General features: G+C 36.0%; 1 protein-coding gene across 1 annotated transcript in view; it reads left to right on the top strand.

Moving 5' to 3' along the window:
• The first annotated feature begins 6 nt into the window (after positions 1–6).
• KIAA2026 (KIAA2026 ortholog) overlaps positions 7–20294 on the top strand; it is a 55369-nt gene continuing 35081 nt past the window's right edge. Inside the window, exons 1-3 of the mRNA XM_035893528.1 lie at positions 7–381; positions 3007–3207; positions 10478–11910. Of these exons, the coding sequence (XP_035749421.1) occupies positions 65–381; positions 3007–3207; positions 10478–11910 (1951 nt within the window). The 5' untranslated portion in view covers positions 7–64. The remainder of the gene's footprint in view (positions 382–3006; positions 3208–10477; positions 11911–20294) is intronic.

The following is a 20294-nucleotide window of genomic DNA, read 5'->3' as shown; positions in this document are numbered from 1 at the left end:
CTCCTGGGAGCAGAGCCTGAATCCCGAGCTGCAGCAGGGATACCGCATCTTGCGCGAGTTTCTCATGGAGAAGAACCGACTCCTGACAGCACCGTTTTTGAAGCCCCTCGCGGATCAGGCATCCATCGGGGAAGAAGGAGCCGGCTCCCTCTCGGGTCCTAACAGCAGTCACTCCTTTCAGCAGTCGCCAGCTGGAATGTGGCTGCTGAAGATGGAAGAGAAATTTTCCAGTGGGCAGTACACAGGAATAGCAGATTTCGTGGGTGACTTCCGGCTAATGCTGGAGACATGTTACCGGCTGCACGGTGTGGATCACTGGCTCTCCAAACAGGCCCAGAAGCTGGAGATGATGCTGGAACAGAAGCTGGCGCTGCTGTCCCGGTAGGTGTAGAAAACTCTATAGGGGCCCTGCCAGATGCTGTTGACATAAAGTAGAATGGGAGGGTGTGTTCCTTTATGTAAAAAATACCATTTGAATGTTTTTTAAAAAACCCGCAATAAAACACGTGAATGGTTCCCATGCAAATCCATGAAGTCTCAGTACTTCCACTGAAGTGGAACATTTCCTACTATGTAACTATTCAGCTCTTAATTCGAAATGCTTTGGGGTATCCAAAGCCAAAAATACCAAAATGCAAAACAGGGCACAGCATTTCCTGGCTGAGATTTTCCTTCTGAAGGAAGTCTTTTATGAACATGGAGGCACACTTGTTTAGACAAGATGTCAAATGCTACTTTCTTTATTTTATACTGTCAGAAGCAAGTGAAACTACCCAAACTTTGCAGGAACAACTGACTCTTTAAAATTGTGGACTTTACAGTGTGTGAAATGTTTAGTGTTTTTAAAATAAGCAGGAATAAGATCTTCAGCCAAAGTACCTGCTTTGAAATGGGTAATTTAATGGTGAAATATTTTTTGATAATCCTAAAATGAAAGATAAGGCTCAGCATATTATAGTCTTGAATGGCAAAATGGAAATTGTGATATGTTTAAATATAAGTCTCTGTCAGGAGCTTGTTTATCAGCCAAAGCAGCTGAAGCATAGAAAGCTGTCAAGCTATATAGTAGAAAGCCCAGTTTAAATCACAACTGAAATACATGCTTTCTCATGAGTTTGACATAGGCTTAGTTTAGGCATATTCAGAAAACCATGGTGGCTTCTTACAGTGAAAGGTCCACCAGTCTTCTGAGTGACATAGTATTTTGCATGTAAAAACCAAGAGGATTGTTTGGCAAAGGGTGAAGGTGAAGAAGGAACGGCATTAGGAAATGCGTAAAGCTGTGCATGTCCGTCAACCTTAAACTTGCTAGTGACACAGAGCATTAGCTGCCAGCTGTTAAGAAGAACCTTGCTTGTGTAGTAGGAACACTTGAGTGTGTTGCAGAACTCGACTGAGTAAGCCAGAGTGAATGTATTCTGTGCTAGTGTAGCAACTCTGTGTGTGAAACTGGTTTTGCGTAACAGCAGTTTGGGACAGTCTTGAATAAAACTTGATTTCAAAAAAAAATATCAGAACCTGGCTTTAAAGAGCTACTGCTGGCAAATAAACAGCTAACCAAATGCAGCTTCAAAGATTCGTGCCAAGTTAATTTCTGTATGTTGTGTGACTGTTACATCTCAATTGTGTTGAGTTGAAGGGCGTTTTGTTGAGGGGTCTCTGTTGAATTATATGACTACACATTGGATTTGGTAGGACCTGAGAACACTCAATGCCTTTTTATTGGAAACTCCATATGAAAGTGAAGTCAGTTTGTGTACTGTGTCATCAAATAGCAATATATGTGCTTAGTAAAAAATTCAGTTGCTGTTGTCATTCCTCCACAAACACACAATCTTTACTCAAATAAATATTAAACTGGTGAAAAATAATCCTACTTCAGCATATAGTGAATTTCTCTTATATTTAGTTTTCAGAAATTTGTAAAGATTTTTTTCAATATGTCTGTGTACACTAGCTTGATAAAAGTGCCTAAGAACTATATAGAGAAAGGATTATGGAATCTAGAACTCTCAAAGTGATTCAAGGGAAGCAATCGACATTGGCTGTATGATTCTCAGATATTACAAAACACAGAAAATTACCTTAGCACGGAGGTTGCTTTTGATGGAAGTTGGATTTTCTCACCTCCTCTCAAGTGTTTCCAGAGGTTATGTGGTGGGGTGTTACTTCTCATACCAGTTTTGCTGGAGTACTTTGATAAAGACTAAATGTAACTTTACAACCAAATTTGTAGTGTTTTGTTTGTTTTGTTTTTTTTTTTTAACAAAACTAAACTGCTGTTTGACACACACACACACACACACACCCAACCCAAACCAACAAGTGCACGTTGAGTTTTGGGGGGGTTTTAGTATTTTTAGGTATCTTCTAAAATGATAGTTTCTTATCTCAGGTTTTGTGGAAGTATTTTCTTTCCAGATATTTATGGATTAATGTAGGTAATTCAATCTCCAGATAATATTTGGTTACTTGACATACATATCCACCATTTTTAACAGATGTGAAAACATAGCTCATGTTAGGGGGCCTATAGGAAAGATGGGGAAAATCTTTTTAGTAGGGACAGCTATGACAGGACAAGGGGTAATGGTTTTAAACTGAAGCAGGGTAGGTTTAGACTAGATATAAGGAAGAAATTCCTTACAATGAAGGTCATGAAACACTGGAATGGATTGCCCAGAGAGGTAGTGGAGGCCCCATCCCTGGAAACATTCAAGGCCAGGTTGCATGGGGCTCTGAGTGTCCCTGCTCACTGCAGGGGGGTTGGACTAGATGACCTCTAGGGGTCCCTTCCAACCCAAAACATTCTATGATTCTATAATTAGCATGTTAGGTTCAAGTTTAAATTTTGTAAGGGAACTACCAAAGTGGAAAAAAGTCAGGTGAAAAACAACTGCTTTTTTTCTGAGTAAATACACTTGATCTGTGGTTGGTAGTGTAGGCATTAAAGTGCTGTTGGTAAGGGAAATTGTAATTGTGGATTGGCTTGCTTTTTTCTTCTAGGCATTTAAGAGAAAAAACATCAATAGCTGTAACATCTAGAGGATGCTATGGGCTGGAAGATGAGAAGGGAACAGCATGCATTTCAACAAGACGTCGTTCCACACCTCGCAATTTAGTAGGCTTGTCAGCAGGCATGTTTGAGTCTGTGATGGTTCAGGTTCTAAGACAAGAGGAACAGCTGAGAGCAAAAGAGGAAAAGAGGTAATAGGAAAAACTGTTTTGTTTTGGTTTAAGATAATTATGTCTTCCTAGTTCTTTACAGGGGCTAGCTCCTTAAGGCTTTTTTTGGTAAATAAATGTTATGGTGCTCTTCATGAATGAACTTAGGACTTCAATACAGTGCATTCACAAAGCAAGAATTTACTTTTTTATTTACCACCTTCTTGAAAAATTGCTAGAGTCATGTAAACTTTAAAATATATTAAATATAAATATATTAAGGCTGCTGTTATTTGTGAAACTTTTTAATAGTAACTGAAAGCATCCACAGCAATTTCCTGTTAGCTCAGTCATGGCTTATCATACTCTCCTTGGACAGTTTGCTGTGCAACAGTTAGATTAAAAACTACCAGAATGCTTAACTACAGTCTAATTCTGTGATCTTGTCACTGCTTCCCTCACTGATAGCCAGAAGCAAATTATCTCTGCCAGTGCCACTCCTGTTATCTCACTGATGTGGCATTTCAGCTTGTCAGGGTACAAATTTAGGACATGTGTGTAATTAACTCTGTGGGATTTTGTGGTTTTCATAAATTTAAGAGGTCTATAATTCTAGGCAGTGTTTAATGTTGATTGTGATATCTTTCGCTTTGAGGAAAATGAAGCTTATAAGCTTGTATACTTTGGCAGTAATTTGAGAGACTGTGTCTGAACATGGAGCAAATTGATAAGACAGTTACTGGCTTTAGGAAGCAAAATATTTCCAGCTTTTTTCAAAGTTTACAGTTTTGGAGGTTTTTCCCATACATAACCAGTTCACTCTCATTTTGCAGGTAATCTTCATTTTCAACAGATTTGAAGCCATACCATATTGGCTGACTTGAGTGTTAGCCAGTACCTTTTCCCTAGAAATGAGTGAATCTTTCTTTTTCTAATCCACCTCATACTTTGCAAAAAAGCAAAGATCACTAGGGTCATTGTTTCTCTGATAAAATCCTCTTGATTTGTGGTCAACTCTGTGTTCTAGGTCTCTGAACTTGATAACACTGTCATGAAAAAGGATATTTTGGTTGGATTTTAATTCATCCGTAGAGTCAGTAGAACATATTACCTGATCAAATAAAAATTTTGCTTTCATACACCTGTCCTAAGCATGTTCCTGCAAAACCATAGTAATTAACATCTAAATTCGTGTATCTGGATATTCTCAAGGGATATACTGTGCAAAGGATACTCCACGTTGGTTGATTCTACAGAATGTTTTACAATAACAGAAAAAGATCACAGCTATCTTGCCTCTTTATGTGATAAAATTTTGAACTATGTCACTAGGAAGCAAAAAAACTTGTCAGTAGATAGCTGGTTGACTATTGCTTTTAATCTATTGGTCTCCTCAAATAATCATGCTTCAGGTATCTACTTAACTTTTCTTATTTCTTAATGGATCCACCATGTTTTCAAAGTAACTTGGACCTCTCTATACCAATTGTTTCCCAACTCACAAAAATGCAAGTGTTCCAAAAGTACATTGTAGAGGAATTTTATGAAAAAGGCTTGGAAATTGTAAGGTCTATAAAATTAGTAACACATTACCAGTGAAGATCATATGGTACAGTATATATATGAATTTTCAAAGCGTTCTGTATATAAATGCACATACTTGCGACACTAAGATGGGACACTTTTTATTCAAAAATTTATTAAAACTTCTTAAACTTACTTCAGATTATTGCTAAAATACAGACTACGTTGAATATATTGTTATCTGTTAAGAAGAGGACATTGCTATTCAGTTTCTTGTCTTTTAGAAACACACTGAGGTTGGCACAGAATAGATACTTTCAAAACTATATGCAAGATTGCAGACTTCATAGTTTAATTGGAGTGCACAGTGCTGTCCTTTTGGTAACCCCATTGCAGTATTCCTTACAGCTGCAGTCGGTCCATTGACAGATGTGCATTTTCATTACTGAATTTTGCTTTCACTTGCTTTTCATTTTTTGTAACAGTGATGAAATTTGCTGAACTGAAATTGCATTTATGCCTTTTTAAAGCTTATGCTAACTCTGCAAGGAACATTAAAGTAAAAATACATGATTCTGAACAATTACCGCATCTTTTTCAGGCCACAAAATGTTAATGCAGAATTCTTATTTATTTTAATGTATCCCAGTAGAACTCATGGTATAAACTGTATTCTTAGAACTAAAGTGCTACTTTAGTGGATACAGGTTATTTTATTGGTTATTATTACTGGTTGTTTCACTTAGTCTTTCATCACAGTTGTAAAAGAATGAGTGTCCAAATCTGTTGCTACAAAATAGGCTGTCCTGTGCCAAACTATAATTATGAATGACTGTGATAGTTTACCCACTCATTTGAGTTGGCTATTAGGGTTTTAATTTCTACCGTACCGAAATTTGCCTTCCTCCTGGTCTTGCTCTGCTGCTGGTTTTCTCCATAAACTTGTGTGTAGTGTGGTAATATAACTTGCTTGTGTGATGGCAAATCAGTTGTGTTTGGATAGGCAGCACCTGCTGTTCACTCAACTGATTATGAGTTATCAGGAATGTGAAAAAGCGCTCACTGTCTGGCCATCCAGCTGACCACTGCATACGTGGACTTTCTAGCTAGTAATTATCTTAGTTCATACTGGTTAGCCACCTCACTAGGAGTTACATACTATCAGCCCCAGATAAGTAAGCTTGCAAATGCAAGTGCTTTTCTGCAAAACTTAGCCTTATGCCTAAAGAAATTACCTATTGAAGTCCAAGTTAATATCTAATAATTTGCTTTTAGATTCTCTTGTAAGGCACAGGCATCTTACGATGAGTAGAAAGAACTGCAGTAAATGAAATCTTTAAAATAGTTTTCAGGGTTTTTTCCCAAAATCCTTTAAATTGATGTTACAAGCTTTTTTTTCAACTGTATATTTTGGAAGAATATCCTGAAGTGAGGTTTTTATCTTCTTTTCTGTAGTTAACTTGATGGAAGTCCTTCTCCAGATCCTTACATTATTTTTTTTATATAGGTATCCTTTGTAGAGAGTTCTCTTTTTCTTTCTTGTAGTTTATTCATTGTCTCGCACAATCGGTTTCATTTTTTCTTTAGGTAATGTTTTATAACCTCTTCCAAGTGATACATTCATCATGGTAGACTCAACGTATAAAAACTGAGAAGATGTCTTTGCAAAGCTGATTTCACTATTTTGCAGCTAATAGTTTTTGTACAGCAGCAAAAGCACTTTTTTCCCCCCAAAGTATATCTGTAACATCTGATTTACTTTTCTTGTCAGTCTTGTTTATAAGCTTTCCTTCTGTTCATTTGTTTTTAATAAACAGAATATTGAATATCTTTTTTGGATTATTGGTTGTATTTCCATGAGGTTCTGCTCAGCTGCTTGGCTACATGCTAATTAAGTAACATATCAATATACATACTAACTTACATATCAATTAACACCAAATAATTGTGGAATTGTTATATAATTGGAAATGCTTGCTGATTTAGAGGCATTTAGATACCAAAATGTAGAGGTAGGTTACTACTGAAGTTTTTAAAACCACCAGTGAATGACAGGTAATTAATTGGTTGAATTCAATGGAAATTAAGTGTCTGTACAACTTTGAGTTGTTGCAAGTTATGCTAGGCAGTTCTATATCTTTAACATCTCTGAAAACATGATCCTCTGTTTCAGATGTTTCAGACATGTTCATTAAAACATTTAAAGAATTCAATTCCAGTTGCAAGTCAGTAATTTAAATTAGCAAATGGTAGAATGGGGTAGGGTTATACAGTCAGTTTTGCCTTTTATGAGGAGGACATGAGCATGGGATGAACTGGGTGCTATGGAAAAATGTAGAGTATGTCATAATATGCTGTAAGACATTACAGATACAGAACTAAGGTCACATGGGCATCTCCAAATTTAATTTCATCTGACTACTAGTGGTTTTTTTTTAAATAAAGTTTGTAGAAACAAGTTATTGTAGAGTTAAAACAGTTCTCTCTGCTTTGTTATCAGAGTTTCAATGCCTTGCCTTTTCCCTGTGAAAAATTACTCAACACTTAAGTGGGCTAGAAGTGATAACTGGGGGGAAAGCACAACCTAGTCTTTGTCTCCTCTCCCCTCCAGGTGAAATCTCTTGTTGAAAGTGAGAAGGAATTAGCTGGTGAGATGCATCTGCTGTCTTAAGGGAGAAAATTAGAGGAGAAGTGGGGAGTTGTGCCTGGACTTTGTTTTAGGTGGTATCTGTACTTGGGGAGTGTGTCTGCTGAGTTTTAAGGTCAGGTGCCACATGGTTTTATCCACTCAAGAGCTGCAGAACAACTGCTGCAGATCTAGGAATATGTTTGTCCTTTCTTAGTCTGGAAATGTCAGCTTGACCTTAGAATAGTTTATTGTGAACACGATACATGTCTGCAGACAAATTCCTGATAAAAGTAAATGAAAGTATGAAACAACAGGGGTTTTACAATTGCTGTCAGCATAAAAGCCAAATATGTTTGTCCAGAGAATTTCTCAGTGTAAGGATACTTGTCCTGCTAAATATCAAATGTTTCTCTCTCTCTCGCCCCTCCTTGCCACTCCACCCCTGCTCCCTTGCCCCACCTCCTCTCCCCTCTTCATCCTCCTCCCCCCTCTCAAAAAAACACCCCAGGAAAAAGCTATGCCCCCCAAAAGATGGGCAGCTAGTAGGAAGACCTCAGTAATGAAGATATGAAAGTGTCCTGTTATTTACATTTTCTCTTGAATGTCTACTGAGAATGGAATGACTACACATCTTGTGATAAAATGATAGCTTTAAAAAAATGCAAAAATTTTGCAAGTGAAGTACCATATCTTTTTCTTTTTGAGAAGATCTTTAACGTAGTATAATTTTGTAATGTTACGAAGTACAAGACAGAGGTAAATCTAGTGTATTGTATTTATTTTAAGAATTCTACCTCAATTTAAATTATTAATTGATAAATTGAAACTGCTTGCAAAGACAATGTTTTAGATCATCTATAGCCTGTGGTATTATTAAACAATACCGAAATATGTTTGTTTCCACAAATGTACTCACTGTCAATCTATTCGTATTTAAGCTTATTTCCATACTATTTTAATAGAGTTCACAGCAGCAGGTTATTTGGAAGTATTTTTTACAGTTAGGAGGGAGGAGGGAGTGGGATTCAGGAATACTTTGAAATTTATTTTTGAGAACACTTTTTACTTACTATTGTTTCTTCCTCTGCCTCACTTGTAAGATTTTTTTTATATATTATTTTTAGTTTATTTATGATATTAATGCAATATTAACATGTGGAAATAGAACAAAAGTCAGACTAAAAAAATGCTCACTTTACCTGTGCAAGTAGTATTGTTGAATTTACTGGTTTATTCATCTAGAATGGCAAATGGGATTTTGTCGTTAGACCACATTCATTGTATGTTTAAATTAACGCTGCAAAGTGGGATTTTGTCTTTAGATCCCGCCCATTATATGGGTAAATTAATGCTGCATTGGCAGAGTGAAGTGGAGAATTTACTGACCTGTTTGCCTTTACATTTTAATTTTATGTTCTACATGAAACTGTCTTTCTGCATTTGATAAGTACATAAATAACAAGGATGCATGTATGTGGTATCGAAAATTTCTTTTCAAAGTATGGTAAAAAGTCACTTGAAATTTAATTTGATTGTATCAGATAAAGCATTCAGTGGAATCTTACTGTATTATATGTCATTTTGCATACACAGAGGATGTAAATTTAAGTTTGTGGTCATGGCATATTTCTCCTGCATTGACACTAAATGTGGGCTAAGCTAGGTTTGTCACATTTCTTACATTACTGAGGTATCTAGTCGATATTTAATGCTTCAAATACACATTCTCCATGCTAGAAGCCACTATTAGCTTCATGTTGTCAAAAGAAACATTTTAATACGCCATTACTCTTTGGCTGAATTTGGAAAGTATTGATGCTTTGAATGGCATTTATTTGCTGCTTGTATATGAAGAAATATAACTGGAGGTTAGAAATCTGGAAATAAGGACATGTCAATTCCAGTAACATGTCACATTAGTGAGGTACACAAGTGATTGTTTCTAGCAGTGGTCAGTGATAGAAGCTTCAGAGAAAAAGATATGAGATGATTTGGATGAGCTCTAGAAAAACATTCCTGTAAGTACAGCTGCATCCTAATCCTGTCTTTTGGAATCTGGTCATGCCTTGAGGTAAAAATGTTAGTTTACCATTGCAACATTAAAGAAAAATCCCTGCTGTTACTGATAACCCTTGACATTCTCATGATTTGTGCAGATGTTGTTTTTCACTTTGGAACTAAATTAACGTACCCTGTGTTCTAGTAAGTTGGTAAGCTGTGCTTGACTGATTATCTGAAGTGGAAGCATTTTTCCTCTTAAATTTGTTGCCTTTAAATTTCATGATGAATTTACAAGTAAAAGTAAATAGAGGTTCCCAGCCTATCATACTAGCTTTGTATATTGCTGTCATGTTTCCTCTTGCTAGTGTTTTGTGTAGAGTCCCAGATTTTTCAGAAGTTTTTACAGGCCTCTGATTACTGATAACCTCTTTCTCTGAATACCCACTATTTCTGCTCTATCCTTTTTTTAGATAGGGGGACCAGAACTGAATACAGTTTTTCAGGTGAGGGCAAACCATTTATTAATGTAATGACATTTTATTTCTGGTGTTATTTTCCATCACATTTTTCATGCATCCTGATATTTGTTTCTTTTTTGACCACCATTGCAAATCAACTAGTAACACGCCTACGGGTGGGAGGGAAAATGGCTTTTGTATATGAATGAAGCACTTAACAGTTAGGCATGTATACTTGTGTACCGAGGAAGGGAGTTGTAAGGTAGGTGACAGGAGCCACGTGGCATTTGAGAGCAAGATTTATCTGGAATTTGTTTTCAGAGACTTTTGTATTGATAGTTTGTTGGAAATACTTAATCCTGCCAAAAAGGGATTGGGGAAGGGAATATGGTTTTTTGGGTGGTTTAGACTTTTTTTTAAAAAAAAAAAACCAAACTATTGATATCTGCCAGTTTTTTTTCTTACCTTTTTCCCTTTGTTAAACTAATGGTGATAGAAATAAAAGACTATAATTTCCCATTTTGGTGCAGTGTTGCATTGTGTAGTCCAAAGTAAGACAAACTGAATTAAAACTTTATGTACTGTGTTCTTTATTACTTCAAGATAAGTATGTTTGTCATGCTGTAGTTCTGATTTTTTTTTCTTCCCAGTTTTTTTTATTCACCTAATATCTGAATTTTCATGAACTTTCTTTTAATAGGCTAAGAGAGCAAGAAAGAAAAGAAGCAGAAGAAGCTAGTCAGAAAGAAATAGAAGAATGGGAAAAGTCACTTTTAGCTCAAGCAGCACCTACAAGGATGGAGACAATGTGGGAGATTCCAGCTATTGGTCATTTTCTTTGTTTAGCACAACAGATTTTAAATTTACCTGAAATAGTATTCTATGAATTGGAACGTTGTCTTCTGATGCCTCAGTGTAATGCTTTTTTATCTAAAATAATGACTTCTTTGTTAAGTCCTCCTCATCGCAGATCTACGTTACATCGCAGGCCTACACTTTCTTACAGGGCTTGGGAAGCAGCACTCAGGCAGAAAGTACAACACTGGTATACTGTTGTAGGGCAGACTGACAATCCTAATAGCTCTGCAGAAAAAATTGGACTGAGTCCACAGTTTTTCAAAGTCCTTGGAGAAGTTAATCCGTTGCAGGAAAAACCATTTCATGAGCTACCATTCAACCAAAAAGTGTGGCTGCTAAAAGGTCTCTGTGATTTCGTCTATGAAACGCAAAAGGATGTTCAGGATGCAGTGCTAGGTCAGCCTATCCACGAATGCAGAGAAGTAATTCTTGGTTATGACTACTTGGAGAATGCGTATGTTCATTTTCCTCAGTTCTGCGGTGCAGATGTTCGGATTTACAAACAAAGACCTTTTCAGGCTCCTGAATTCCCATCTCCTCCCATCAAAGTTAAAAAAGTGTCACGTATTAAATCAGAGAAAGTAAAACATGAATATGTAAGCAAAAGCAATGGGGAGGTCAGTTCTGGTGGTAGAGAAGAGCTGCTACATCATTCCAAGACAGATGTAGAGAAAAGTATGGACTCTGTTGTTATCTGTCCAGAAAAACAACCACATTTAGGTAGCTTTAGAGTCACTACAGAGGAGCTTGAGGTTAACTATGAAATCAAGACCTCAAGAGTCTGCGATGTCAAAAAAACTGGTTGCTATAAAGAGAATTTGGGGAATTTGATTAGTTCAGGAGAGATTGCTGGTATGGGTGGCTACCCTAGTTCAGGAGAAATAGGGGCTGTGGAGAATGGACAAGGTTGTGCTGAAATGGCCAGAGTGAAAGCTGAGATCAGTCCGTTCAAGGAGAACACACTGAAAACTTGCCAGATGCATGTCAATGGCACTCATAATGACAACCAAGACATAAGTTACCATGAATCTGCTAAAGAAACAATGCTAGAGAACTCACTGCGAAATAATAAACTAAACAAGTTGCGGGCAAAAAAGAAGAAAAAGAAAAAAAAGAAGTTGAAGGATATTCTAAATGAAAATCTACAGAGAAAACTTGATGACTTGCAAAGAAAACGTGAGATTCATCTTCATCCATTCAAATCTTTTAAATCTGAGATCCAGAACAAGTTATTTATTATTAAAAAGAAAGCAAAACACAAGAAGCACAAGTCTGGTAAGTTGTTATTTTTACATGTAGTAAAAATTAGGATACAGATTTTTTTTATTATTATTTTCTTAGCTGATTGGTCTACATTTTATTTTGTGAAACAGGACAGAAAAGGTGCATTAGACTTTTCTGATGTTAATTTTAGTGTGAAAGTTTCCCATTCAATAACACAAGCGTATAAAACAGGCTCATCACCTTATTAAACCATAATTAATTTGCAGAATGTATCTTTAGAGAACGTTATTAATTGGACGAGTTTGTTTGTTACAAAAAATATTTAGGAGAATGAGCCTGACTGGTTAGCATGGAGTGTAGCTTGAAGTTGTTTTACGCTGTCTTATGTCATAGCAATTGTGGAAATATTTCTCCCCTTTCTGGTAATACTATCTTATCCAAATTATAAAGAAACACAGAGTAATTACATGAGATCATGAGTCTAAAATCATTCCTACTGGAACTGAGCAGTTGTAAGTCACCAAGCAGTACTACTTTGGCTGCAGGCCTGATCACAATTCTGCTTAGTCCAACAATTGAGGTACAGAATTTATGCAGATGACATTTTTATTATAGATGTGGGCAGCATCTAGTTAAGTATTTCAGGTAGGTGATAGCGATCCAGATTTCAGTTAACTCACTGGAAAATTTTAAAACAATTTTAAAGCAGTAAACTTACTAAATCCTTAAGTCAGTTCAAATTGTCAGGTAGTTGTAGTATTTTTTGATGTCATATGAAGCACATGAGGCATGTAAAGCTTGATCTGCTATCCTGTTGAGTCATGGGCTGTGGTATCCATGCTAGATTTTAGCAGACTACTTCAAACATTACATTTTTTGCAGCGGCAGGCTTATTTTCAGAACAGTGTAGATTGACAGGTAAATATTGGATGTCAGCTGAAAAGCTAAGAGCCAAAACCAAAAATCTGTGCAACAAAACATCTTCTAAAGTGTAAGAGAATTCAGAGATCTGATGCCAATGCATTTTAGCTAGAAGTTGAGTGGAAATTTAAAGCTAAGAAAACAAGTAATGTTTAGATCCCGAATATTTGTACAGAATACTCCAAGAACTATCTTACCATATAAATCACAAACTTCTCCCTCCAAAAAAATTCAATGCCCATATCTAAACATAATTTTAAGAGTTACAGTTGAAGTTCATATATGTATGCAAAAGTAATGTATTTTACATTGGCTGTTAGCTCTCCAAATGTATCACTGCTTTCATTCTTCTTAAAACTAAACAACAAAATTAATAATAACCCAAATTTCAGATAAGGACTCTTTAATTTAGAGAACTATTGGATAAAAAATTGGGCACCAAATGCCTTTTATTTTTCTGTGAAAGTATTTAAAGTAGGTTGCCATCTTCATTGTAACCCTCATTTTACAACATACCTTAAAATCTGCTTTCTGTGAATTAAGCGATGCTCATGAAGCAGCATATGTAATTTTTTTAATAAATTATTATTTTGAAAGACAACTGCTTTAGGAAAACAGACTGGCAATATTTGAAAGTAGCTTTTGAAGTTAATTGGTGTTTACTGCGATAACTGCTTTTCTTATATATATATGTTATAAAAATAACAAAAGTTCAAAAAAGCTGCCTGTTTGCCTCCATCTTGATATACCTAATAGCATGTTAGCGGAATTTTTTTAGAGTTACAAATTACGTTTTGTTTTTAACAATGAAGAGACATATTTTGAAGCACTGTTAGAAGAACTCTAAATATGGGCATATGAGTTTAAACTTTTTTTTTAAAGAAATGCCTCATGAACAGCTATCACAGAATGACTATTTATAATAAAAATGTATGCTATAATATAGTCTCATTGAAAATTCTCATATTTTTAGTTTCTAATTTTTAGTCCGTGTCATTAGTTAATTTTTGATATTGACTAGATCCCAGGCTAAATCTTGCACTGTTAGTGGAAACTGTAGTGCTTACTGTAATATGCTTAACCACAATGCCTAAATATAGGCAGTTGTTTCAGTTTGAAATTCCTGTCTTTTAGTTGACACAGTGGAAATTAAGCTCATTAATAAAACTGGAATCAAGAGAGAACTTTCCTTCAGTTAGCTTCCTTTTTGCATCTTGCATATGGTGCATGGATGGTAAAATGAAAACAAGAAATTCCTGGCTTTTAATTATCCCAGCTACCTTAACATATATTGGTCTGTATAGCTGTTTTGTCCTCTCCGTTTCTTGCAATAAGTTTGTTTTCTGAAGTGCTGAAAAAAGTTTGGGTTTTGTAATATCTTACATATTATATGTAATAATAATATATGTATTATTACCAAGGCTCATCTAATACTCATCTGGTACAGGAATATCATGGAGATTATTTGTCCAGCTATTGTCCTTTGTGCTTTATGCTGAGCTTTATTAGAATGTATTCTAGGATACAAATATGTTTCAGAAGCTGCTTATAAAACAAGCCAGTGTTCCATACCACTAAAAACATCGGACTTAAACCAGTTGTTCTTTCAGTTTTTATTTGTGGTTTTACATGACCCAGTACTAAATTCAGCAGTAGAATGCCATGTACCTCTGTGTTTCCAGTTCCATGTTGTGTCATAAGGAGCTTAACATTATCAGAGGTAATTGAACATATAAAATAATTAGCATATAGTTTTATGAAGAATATGTATCTGTAACTGTAGACCAGTACCAGATGCCTTTAATCATCTGAACTTAGGTTTTAACTATGCATATTTCCACCATCAGAGAACACTGCAGGTATAGTATTCCTCCCTTTCATTGTCAGTTCCAGACAAGAAGGACATGTGTCAGTGCAGGTGGAAAACCAGGAAAGAGTAACAAAGTTTTCTGACACGCATTCTGTTGGTGTTTACATACTTTTGCAACCCTGACTGCACGTGGAGTTGTCGTGTGTGTCTGATCAATGGGAAATGATGGAAATTCCCCTTCTCCACTTTTACTTTTCCCATGTCTCTAACTACTTGATCTGCTGGATCTAATTGGCTAAGTTACGCTCAGATGACATGTTGGTTTCCATTCAGGTGGAGAGCATAAAACATTCTTTTTCATCTACAGGTGGCAGGCATTGTCCTGGGCATGATATGAAGGGTCCTGTTTCTTTTGGTACTTTGTTGTCCTTTATCTCTTAGTATGCTGAGGCATTTCCCTACTTTACTCTGCCTACTTCTTCACTGCAAATTTTGACCTTGCTGGAGAAAATTTTTCTGAAACATTAGAGTATTACAAGAAAGAGCTTTTCTTCCTATGCTTGTTAAGTGTCCATTAGTCCTGTAGCTGTTAGGCTGAAATGGACAGGATTGAGTTGAATTCATGCTAATGCCTTATTGTTTTGTAATGTTTCATAATGTTTAAGGCTAAGTAGTATTTCTCAAAGCTCTTTTGTTTAAAGGTACCCTTGTAACTTAGAACAGAGAAAGACATTTTGTAAAACTTGTTCTGAATTCACAATATCACATGATTTAAATCTGATCATAGCTATAATTACTCTTTACAATGTTCTTTAGAAGTACAGGAGGTAGAAGAGAGTATAAGGAATGTAAAAATGAGTCCCTTTCCTTATTTTTTAACAAGGTGATTTTTTTTTTTCCCTGCTATTGATTCTCTAAGGCAGCTAAATGTAACTTTGAGTCACAGTTCACATTGCTGCTGAGATGATTTGCACGTTCCTGACTTGCTGTAGCAGTGGTGCCTAAAAGATACTGTGCATGAATATAGACTGATTGTGCAGGTTTTTTTAGCTGAAAGCTTCCTGTAACTATTGTGAGCAAAGCATACTGGAGAACGCAGCCATGTCATGAGCATTGCCACAGTTATGAGGTTTTCTTACAAGTTATGAAAAGGGAGGTGTAACCACCTCATCAAATCTGTGTCTCTGAAACAAGGTGATGGATATTACTGGGCACTGTTCTGTGTCAATAGTATTGGCAGAGTAGTACGGAAAGACAGAATCTGAGAGAGCAGTTCTGTAAGCAGCTTGCATGCTACTCATAATTTTTAAATGTTATTTTATTAAGCTACAAATCCTTGAATTAGACTGTGACAATGGTGATAGGCGTGTTGGATCTGGAGTCAGACAGCTATGCTGAAGTAAATCGTGGGGTACAACAAAGATTGCAGTGCAAGGCACAGTACAAAAGCATGAAACAGGGATTGAATAAAATTCAGAGCATCCTTAGGGTTGAGAAAATAGGAGGTAGCAGAGGCTGCTTGAAATAACTGTGATGTGCCTGAAGCAGAAGTTGAAATAAGAATAAGTTGAATCTCTTTTATTCCAATTGGTGTAGAAAACACCAGTACAGCACACACCTTTAGAACTTTCATGTAAATTCTATAACCCTCTATGTGTGTTCGTAGCAGTTCATGTGCTTAAAGTCTATTTCACAGTATATTTTATTTCTTTAGAGTGCCATTAAATTTTTGTGTTTGAAATCAAGCATTGCTTGAATGTGAAAAAATTAATTTAACAGGGTGGCAACAGTTTTGTAGTGTCTGGTGGACTGTTCTTGGGAGTTTAATCTTCACTTCTGTTTTAAGAGTTGTAAAAACTTTGTACTGTTCTAGCCTCTAGATCTGGAACAGACTCTTAACTATGTTGAAAACATTAAATGAAGTATTCTGCCAAGTTGTAACAATGTACTCAATGCAGTAAGCTGCATTGTCAGTATCTTCAGAAACGTGTACCGCAGAGGTTTTATTGGACTAACTTAGATTGTTCTGTAAGTCGGCATTATTAATGCACTTGTTCAGACCTGCTTTGCCATTTTGACTATGTAAAAAGTATATGCTGTGTCAGTGTAGAAGCTTCAAAAGTCTATAATAATGCTGCACTTTCCAGATTATTGTATGTTGTATTTTCTAAAAAAGGAGCTGTTGGGAGCAAGGTAGAAGATTAATTTAAAGAGAGAATAAATTCAAAACAGGACATACTCAGTAATTGCCAAATCTTTAAAAGGCATAAAGTATGTCTTAGGAAGTTGTGAACAGGAAAATTCAGGCTACTTTTTCAATTTGAGAACAGTGGAGTTGCTGCTAGAATGTAATGAGAAAACAGGAATTCTTGCAGCTGGAGCAGGCTTAATGTAACTTTATTTTACCACGGCAAATATGTTTTATTAGTGTTTGATGTCAGAAACATCCATTCCCCCATCTGGACGAATGAGGCTCTGCTGCATATGCAGTAAAAATGGCAGTTTTATTTAAATAATATTATTTAAATCAATTTTTATTAAAAATTTCTCAATGTTATGACTTTATAATATGAAGCACAGATTGACATTGCTTTTGTTCTTCAAGGAGGAGCCACAAGGACTCAGCTATCATAGTTCATAACAAAAGTTTTATTCGACCTGCAGAGATGTTCCTGTTTTCAAGTCAAAGTCATTTATGTTATGATGACTTATAAATAGGTTGTATTGTCCTTGCTGAAGTAACTTATAAATGTGAAGACCATTTCTGTGGCTTAGTGTTTTATTTGTCTACATTTTGATGCATCTAAATTAGGAGTAGAAAAGATCTGAAATATTTATTTGTTCATTCCCCCTTCTTCACCCTCAGGTGGCAAGACCAACTTGTGAGGGCTGGTTTTAGTCTCCCCAGTGGGGTTTTTGTGTGCTCATAACTAGTGTCCAGGCTCTGTCTAGTTTTTATGTTACCTTGTGAATTGTGTGCACATCTATTCAGTGATAACATCTGTGGAATTTGTTTTGGCTTGAAATGAAACCCTGTGGCAGCTGGACACCTTCTGGACCTACTGAACTTAAGTAACATCTAAGAAATTTCTCAGAGCTGGCTAAGAGGCGCTTGGATAGTAAAATGTTGATTTCCAATGAATCTTAGAACAGAAGTGCAGAAGTGTTCCAGCAGTGGTGTTACTTTAAGAGGAATAAATGTGAAAGACCTGGAGATCTGGATTTGTTTTTTTATTTTCAGCAAAGAGTTTGTTTAACAGATTACTTGACAACAATTTTATAATATGTAGAAGGAAAATCAGTAACAACCAGCTCTTAACTATCAGTCAAAAGTATAAAATAATCCATTCTCTTGGAATTGAGATCAGAACAGATGATAACTCAAAAAAGTATTAATTCAGGGAAGTTCATATTTCTTCCGCTCTACCTATTGTCATCACCATTAATTTAGCATTAAAAATTAAAAAGCAATAATGTAAAAATTGTTCACCGTTGAATTAGTTTACTCATTTATTTTGGTTTAGTTTTGGTTTCTTATCTAATGTACTGTCTTTAGTCTGAGACAGTCATCCGTGAAACCTGGAGTACACTGTTTCAAACAGTACAAATACTTCAGTGCTTTCCAATACAATGTTCACTTATTTTGAAATTGGCTTTTCTCAGAGTAGCATTTGTCTCACCATTCATTTTGGTGCTTTCACTAACCTCTGTTTTTAGCTTATACTAATAATCACTATACAGGTTTCTGTCACCATCCTTCAAGCACCAAACACTGTTTGGGCGGACAGGGCAGTATCCAAGTTAATGTAACTTGTGTTTGCTTAACACAGTTTCCAGGTTTTTTGGTGGAGGAGTAAGGGCTTGCTCAAGCAAGTTTACTGTGGAAAACTTGCATTTTACTGCATTCGTCCTGCAAGATGGAGTTCGTTTTCATTCAGAAAAAACAATGGCATGATAGCTAAAATGTTACACAACTGCACTGTCCTTTATTGCAGATTGTATGCATTTTGACAGTGTTCATGTTTCAATTTAATATCTAAGTGGCTTGCTTCAGCAGGTGAAGTTAGGAAATGTGCAAATTGAGCTTTTGGGCTCTGATGCTGCCAGCTCTATGTATAGGCTGGTAGCATGCTATTGGAGAGGAATATTACCTCAAATCAATAAAAGAGTTTTGGTTTATATCCACAGATAACTGAATTACAGTTCAATTCAGGATTAGATTTGTTGTAGTTTGCTTGAAGAATAAAGTGATTTTGTATTTTGCCTTTATTCTCTGGTAGAGAATGAAAAGGACTCTCTTATTTGTTGCAGTCTTGATTCATCCACTGAACATGGGATGGCTTTTGCCTTAGGTGTCTGTACTTTGGTCCCCTCCCCAATGTCTGGAATGGCTTAGCTTTCTGTCAATATTGGAGGTGGTATAAAAAGAGCTGATTGCCTCCTGCAGCATGGGAGGGGAAAAGGGGTAGTAGTTACAACTTCTGTCCAAGGTAAGATGTCTCCTAGTCTCTTCCTCACTGAACTGAAACCAAACTGAGATGTGGAGCCTGTTGGAAAAGGCAGTGTGGAGAGATAATTAGGAATAGTGGCACAGTAAAATCGTGTTAGTGGGTAAATGTATGGTTACACAGGAATAGTATAGGCTGACATTTCCTAGCTTTAGAACAGTTCTGTTTACAGCAAAGTAGATTTTTTTTTTTTTATACCGTTATATAGTATACATTTGAATACAAACAATTTTTTTTTTTTTCAGTAATGTTATTTTATAATTCTGGCAAGGGGGAATAAAGATATTTTTTTTTCTTTTTTTCCCCCCAAAGAAGTGTTGACTATATTTGAAACCAAACTTTCATATAAAAAGAATTAAAACTTTAATCTTTATTACACGTATTGTTCTATAGTGGAAACAGGAATAAGAATAAATCAATAATTATTTATCAGTATTTATAAAAAGTTTATCAAGTACTTGTCCAAGTAAGTATTCCTCTACTCTGCAAAAAATAATTTGGCGTTGTAGCTGTTGCTGGATAGAGAGGTCACTGTTAGTGCCTCAAGATGGTACGCCTGACAACAGTTTTTATGTAGTTGCAGCTGTTGAAGAAGGCCTCTTCAGCTATTTCAAGGTCATGATTTTCTTTGGTGTTCTTGTTTTTGTTTGGGAAACTCTTAATTTGTTTTGATGGAAAGAGTTTTTCTCCTTGCATTCTTAGATGATTAAGGAGAAGTATAAAAAAATTGATTGGGCAAAAGCATTGTCTGATTTATCTTCCTTCTGTGTGGTGCAGTCCTGAGTTATTGATTCCTATGTATTTGTTTCTAATTTATTTATACTACGCAAGGCAGCCTTTCAAAGAGTCACAGAGCCATAGAAAAGCTGGTTGAAAGGAACATCTGGAGGTCACCTAGTCTGATTCCTTGTCAGCAGGACGGTCACATTTAAAAGACAGGTAGACAAGGTGCTTAGAGACATGGTTTAGTAGTGGACAGGTACAGTTGGACAGGATGATCTTAAAGGTCTTTTCCAACCAAATGATTCTATGAAATACCAGGTCAGGTTAGCTGTGACTTGAAGACCTCTAAAGATGGAAATCTATTTTCCCTTCCCCCTCCAAGAATTTGTGTACTGCAATTACTTTGTTATTTTGTATCTGTATAGAACTCTTAAGTGGTTTATAAATTATGGCTAGTAAAAGCTGGGGACAAG

This window comes from Egretta garzetta, unplaced genomic scaffold, assembly GCF_000687185.1.
Source record: "Egretta garzetta isolate BGI_Z169 unplaced genomic scaffold, ASM68718v1 scaffold250, whole genome shotgun sequence".
Classification (NCBI taxonomy): domain Eukaryota; kingdom Metazoa; phylum Chordata; class Aves; order Pelecaniformes; family Ardeidae; genus Egretta; species Egretta garzetta.
The sequence above is the reverse complement of the archived record's forward strand: the minus strand, read 5'-3'. Positions and strand labels throughout refer to the sequence as shown.